General features: G+C 35.4%; 1 protein-coding gene across 12 annotated transcripts in view; it reads right to left on the bottom strand.

Annotated features, from left to right (window-relative positions):
• Nucleotides 1-595: 595 nt before the first annotated feature.
• Nucleotides 596-6584, bottom strand: part of CCP110 (centriolar coiled-coil protein 110) — a 29733-nt gene continuing 23744 nt past the window's right edge. For 5 of the 12 annotated variants that reach the window (XM_016929569.4, XM_063797710.1, XM_016929570.4 and 2 more), the window contains 2 exons: nt 5992-6051; nt 596-2810 (listed from right to left, as the gene is read on the bottom strand). In XM_016929569.4, the coding sequence (XP_016785058.2) occupies nt 2735-2810; nt 5992-6051 (136 nt within the window). In that variant the 3' untranslated portion in view covers nt 596-2734. Of the gene's footprint in view, nt 2811-5405; nt 5492-5991; nt 6052-6584 lie in introns of all 12 variants that reach the window. The other 7 variants (XM_003314992.7, XM_063797707.1, XM_016929567.4 and 4 more) reach the window with 3 other exon arrangements.

The following is a 6584-nucleotide window of genomic DNA, read 5'->3' as shown; positions in this document are numbered from 1 at the left end:
ATGAGATATATCTTTCATGGAACTTGTAATTGTAAAGAATGATTATATACAATATTTGTTTTGGCCTAATACTTTTCAATATCTGTTTCTTTTTTGTTTTGGAGACAAAGTCTCATTCAGGCTGGAGTGCAGTGGTGCGATTATAGCTCACTGCCGCCTGTAACTCCTGGGTTCAAGTGATCCTCCTGCCTCAGCCTCCAGCGTACCTAGGACTACAGATGTGAACCACCATGCCTGGCTGATATCGGTTTCTTTTTTGTTTTGTTTTAAGATGGAGTCTTGCTCTGTCACCCAGGCTGCAGTGCAGTGGCACAATCTCGGCTCACTATAGCCTCCCCATCCCAGGCTCAGGCGATTCTCCTGCTTCAGCCTCCCAAGTAGCTGGAACTACAGGCATGCACCATTACGCCCAGCTAATTTTGTATTTTTAGTAGAGACGGGGTTTCACCATGTTAGCCAGGCTGATCTCAAACTCCTGATCTCATGATCCACCCACCTTGGCCTCCCAAAGTGCTAGAATTACAGGCATGAGCCACCATGCCCGGCCTATTTCTTAATAGTCCTTCCCCTGGTAAATAAAAACAATCAAACTAGATTTTCTTTAAGATGAAAAGTTTATTTTGCTTTTTGCCTAGAAGCAAAACTAGTGAAAATAAAAGTATAAAAATAAATACAATTTACATTAATGAACATTCCACTCAAAGTAAAAATAAGCAAAAAAAGTATATAAATAAAAATCCATCAAAAGCACAAACAGTGTCTGGCACCTGTATAAGAAAAAGCTATGAACACCAAAAAAGAATGTGTAAAACACAGGCTTTCATCTTTAAATTAAAAACACTCAAGTTTCTCATCCTTACTCTAAAGCTAGTTTTAACTTTCTCCAAAACATACTATTTGTTTTAACTAATTTGCATTACACACACAAAAAGTGCACAAAACTTTTAGCATCTTTCTTACTGGAGAGACCCACAATGCTATGAATAAGCCGTATCCTGAGTTTTCAGAATGATAAAGCACAGTTTATCATATTAAGAAGACAATTTGATACTTTGCCTATAAATTTTAAAAAATTGGTAACTTGGACTTTTTTTGACCATCTTCTAATTTTCTGGTTCACTCATTCAATACATGATACATCTCAATAAAGAAAATCAAGTTTACACCCAGGGTGGCTTATTATTTCTGTCTATAGCTGGATGTCAAAGTTAAATTTAAAATGGCACAGAAAATTGGAGAAAACAATCTTCATCTCCATATTCTTAAAAGGATATTAAGAATATATATAGGCTGCATTTTCAAAATACCAGTATCTCTTTAAAATTTAAATTAGATTAAATATACACTGTCTCAATTTTATGTGAAAAGCACAAAGCCCTTTTTGGAAATGGTATGATAAATTAATAGTGACATTCTCCCTCATGAAGTCATGTTATCTTGGTAACATTTGTTGGTTGATACTTTTTTTTTTTTTTTTTTGAGACAGTGTCTCGCTCTGTTAACCAGACTGGAGTGCAATGGCACAGTCTCAGCTCACTGCAACCTCTGCCTCCCAGGTTCAAGCAATTCGCCTGTCTCAGCCTCCCAAGTAGCTGGAACTACAGGCATGCACCACCATGCCTAATTTTTGTATTTTCAGTACAGATGGGGTTTCGCCATGTTTGGTCAGGCTGGTCTCAAACTCGTGACCTCAGGTGATCCACCCACCTTGGCCTCACAAAATGCTGGGAGTACAGGCGTAAGCCACCCTGCCTGGCCAGTTGATACTTTTAATGGATATGTTAGTGATGAAAAATCTTAAACATGGGTGTCTTTAAGCAATGCAGAATTTTAACCCGGCAATATTCTTATCCGGAAATCTGGATTTATTATTATATAGCCCTTTATTCTCTCCTAAATCAAGCATGCTAGAAAAAACAGACTATGAAGAACAAAATATACAGACTAAATAGAAAATATAACTGCATGCAACATATTATTATGTTACAGAAATGGATGTAATAATGCATTCCCAAGAGCTACATTCAAGAAGATTGTGCTGTCTTCCCCAAATTTGTTACCTGTCACAGAAAGATCTTATAACCTAGTACAAATGTTTCTAACAGTACTGGGGTAACATACATGAAGCCTAACATTTCTGTCAGACAACTAGTTGTCTGACAGGAATGTATGCTTCTGACCAAAATGGTGACCCACATTAACTTCTGTAGATTTTAGTGGGCCACAATTGGCTACATGGTTATACTGTAAGTCAAAGAATGTGGACATTGAGCGGTTAATCCAAGTTTTTAAAGTTATAAAATGAGGGAAAGGCATTCTTCTGCAATAATTTCCCTTTGAATCAAATTCAAAAATCACTATGCAGAGATGAATTAAATTTATGTTTTAGAACTTATTTATAATTTGTCTTATCTTTTCAATATTCTGTAAAAGTAAATCCAAATGTCCTTGACGTTTACAAAAAGGGTCTCTGTAGACATCTGGGCATATAAAATAAACTTATGTTTGTATAGGTAAGCACAGAGATGATGCAATTACTAAACACTAATTTGTCTTCACCCAAACGTATTATTAAGAGGAAAATAGGGATGTGGAGCAGGAATTACCAAACTGACCAAATGATCCAGATAAGTGCTCAGCCTTCCGATGTCACTTTGTCTGTGTAAACGGAGTCCAGGGTTAAATAAAGTCTTGGGCAGGGAAAATAACATGAATAATAATCCTTCCCCCCATTTTATCCTAATGAATGTTGTCTTCTTAAATTGTCGCAACATTTGGCCGCTTTCTTTGGATTTTTCCTGCATATACTCCTAAAAATAGAGCAAAACCAGTATTACTTCTCAATGGGAGGTTTTCTATAATGATACAATTTAACGAGTTTTTACTCTGGAACAAACACTGAGCTAGGCAATATACATTATTATATTTAATCCTTATATGAATCATCCTGAGGTAGAAATTGTTATGACCATTTTAAGGATAATAAAACTGAGGCATTGGAGAGCAGTTGCCTAAGGAACAGAGCTAGAAGGAAGAACTCTGATAACCCAATTCCACCTGATGTGTTATTTTACTTAACCATTTTGCATGACCACCTCCTACTCTGCTTTGATTAGTGGTTTCTGAATTTCACTATATAAACTCTAGTCAAGCACAAAACATCAAATGAAGAAATGTGTTTTAAAACCGTAAGTCAAAGATCACTTACGATAACATCAGAGATTGCAATTTAGGTTTGTAAAACTATAAATAACTAAATGCTTTGCAGCATACTTTAACATTTTAGAATTCTACTTCAGTCTAAGAGTATGATATTCTATCATAACAAAAGTTAGTTTTCTATAAATTGCTTAACAAAGGATTTGCCTCCGTTTAGAGCAAATCAAAACATAATTTCAAATTTGTTTAAAACATAATTCAGACCATTAAAACTCTAAGCAGGAAAGAGTAATCTTTTCAAGAGCGACAGTGGGTTCCTGTGTTCAGATTCATAGTTAGCATTTTAACCAGCCAATATCCCAAACTCTCAGTTTATATAAAAGAATACAATTCTGGCTGGACGCGGTGGCTTACACCTGTAATCCCAGAGCTCTGGGAGGCCGAGGTGGGCGGATCACCTAAGGTCAGGCGTTCGAGACTAGCCTGGCCAATATGATAAAACCCCATCTCTACTAAAAATACAAGAAATTAGCTGGGCATGGTGGCACGCGCCTGTAATTCCAGCTACTCGGGAGGCTCAGGCAGAAGAATGGCTTGAACCCAGGAGGTGGAGATTGCAGTGAGCCAAGATCACACCAATGCACTCCAGCCTGGGCAACAGAACGAGACTCTGTCTCAAAAAAAAAAAAAGAACACAATTATTTAGTTTCTTTCAATTGTCTAAATATGCACTCATGTATAAGTAAATCTTTAGAAAACAACAGCAACAGACTTTTGTACTTGTTTAGATACATATTAATTCAAGGGTTAAGTTCATTTGTATTAATAATTATGTTGCAATGCAATTTAACCTCAATAGTTCAAAATAATGAACTTCATTGTATGTTACTAACTTCAGTGACTGACTATACATCCTTTATACTGTTGAGTATTGCTGAATAAAAACAGTACTTGCTATTTTGCTTATAAGTTCACAAGTGACAAATAGTGGAGATGAAATGCATGAGAAAAGAACATGGAGAGTAGTCACTGTGGCAAATTGGTATCAGGCAAAACAATACTAATTCCTCAATGATTTTCCAACTTGCTAAGTTTCAGTGCAATATAGAATACTAACATGAGAAAAACAGAAAATGTCTTAAAATTCCACAGGTTTGGTGTTTGGTCTGAGTCCTTTCAAATGGTTATCTTTCAAACTAGCTTATTCTGACTGCCTCTGGAGTAAACAGTATCTTCAGCTATGTAATCCTTTAAGACAATTCCATTAACTGTCACTCACAATGATTTCCAAAGATGATCTTTTAAATTATCCTATATATGTGTGACACTATGAATTACATTCACTACATACATACAAAAGGTCAGCCATCATTTCAAAGTTACGATCAATAGCTTGTTCCCTCCTAATTTGAAGGAAATCACTTAGTAATAAAGCTCTAAAATTTGCCTAATTGTATATTAATGGAAAGATTAAAATTGATTAAAGGTTTAATCTTCAATGCCTGGTGATTAATTTAGGTTTGTTGTAAATGTCTAGAAAGCAGTATAGTTAAAGCACAACATTTGGAAAGTATTTTTAAATGGATCACATAATTTTTAAGTGAGCTTAATCAAAGTGTCTTAACAAAGATACCTAAAAAATATTAAAGCATTTGGTTAAGAGCTTTGAATTTGCTCAAGAATGAGTTTGTCTTCTTGCCACCATAAACAGAATTTTAAAATACAGTTTTTAGTTTAGCTCTTAATCCTCAAATAATGAACATAAGGAGAGATTTAGCTCAAGCTTTGGACTGAGCAAAATATGAAGCCCTCCTCCCACTGGCATATTCACATGTGATCTTATAGTCTGAGGGAGAAAGTTTTATCCCCTTACGTGCAGATACACTTCCCCAAGCTGAACAGACAATGCACAGACTTAGCACCAGAGATGATCATTATCTTTTATTCATTAAATAAAAAGGTTTTCTGAATTAAGCATGGCAAATTCTACAATTTTTTCAGAATGAAAAATACAAGGTGCTTTCCATAGAAATATTATAGAAATGAAGACTGGAATCAACTTTTACTAAGACTTCCTGACTGCCATACAATGCTAAGACCAAAGAACACTAATAAGATGACTGTGAATATGCCAAAATTATGGTGGCAAGGAAAGACAATCTATTCCACTTCTATGGCCTGAGTTATGGGGCAGCTTGTGCACTTCCTTCTATTGAATGGGCTTCAGGAATTTATTTTCTACAAACCTGAAACAGGCACTCTGTTAGGCACTCTGCTCTGTGAAGGCTTCTGTCTATTTTGCACAACCCCCTTCACTGATGTCTTAGGGGTTCTAATTGAATATAAAAAAATTAATAAGTCACTGGCATTAAGGTCTAAATGTTCAAAATTCAAAGAAAGCAATCACATTGCATCAACTGTCCAAAGCACAAATAAGCTTGAAAAGAACTGAAGTCTCATGCATGTGCACAGTAAGGAAAGCTAAACTCTGGCTTCAGCAGGAGACTATAAGCATGAGTCATACTCTGTTGGAGAATCACTTCGGTGATGCTGAATTTACTATATGGATATTTAAAATACTTTATGAGTAAAATGGTATGAAATGAAAAGTAAAAACATCCCAACATAAGACAGTAATTAGAATACACAACAGTACACCAAGAGGGTTACATTTGAAGACAAAACTTTAAAATATCTTTCCCAATGCTATAAAGAAAAAAAATCCCATTGAAAAACCATTATCCTTTACATAAAGAACACTAGATTTATTTTTCCCTCTCAAATCTAATCTTGGTTTCCGTAGTTTTCAATACCCGTGTGTGGCATTCTTACCCTTGTCTACTAAGTAGCCTATGAACAGGTGCATTCTGTCCTTGGTTTGGCTGAAGGACTCTGTTGACAAATTAAATGAAAAATTAATTTAATAGGTTAAATTCCATTTTTTCCCATTTTCTTTCAACGGATGAAAGATGATGACTGTAAGGTAAAGGTCAACTATGCAATAATATGGCCTATATATTACCACAAATCAGAGCAAATCGACTAAAGCATATTAATATGATACTTGTATTTTGCTCACTAAGAGTCCAAACCTTAGGTTTTTATCAGCAAAGAAATGTCCAACATATAGACTAACCCTTGTGCTTTTAGATAATTTTCTTATACATATGCTTTACAAAAGCTAACTTTTCCCTTCAAACCAGTGAGAGAAGAAAGTATCACTCTCATTTTACAGGAGTAAAAAACAGGTCAGAAATATTAAAGTTCGCTTTTTAGCTTTATTTTTTATTTATTTATTTTTTTGAGATGGGTCTTACTATGTTACCCATACTGGTTTGAATTTCTGGGCTTAAGCTATCCTCCTGCCTCAGCCTCCCGAGTACTTGGGACCATAGGAGCATGCCACTGTGCCCAGCTTAAGTTAG

Source organism: Pan troglodytes, chromosome 18 (genome assembly GCF_028858775.2).
Source record: "Pan troglodytes isolate AG18354 chromosome 18, NHGRI_mPanTro3-v2.0_pri, whole genome shotgun sequence".
Classification (NCBI taxonomy): Eukaryota; Metazoa; Chordata; class Mammalia; order Primates; family Hominidae; genus Pan; species Pan troglodytes.
Note: the sequence above shows the minus strand (reverse complement) of the source record. Positions and strands in the feature narration are given on the sequence as shown.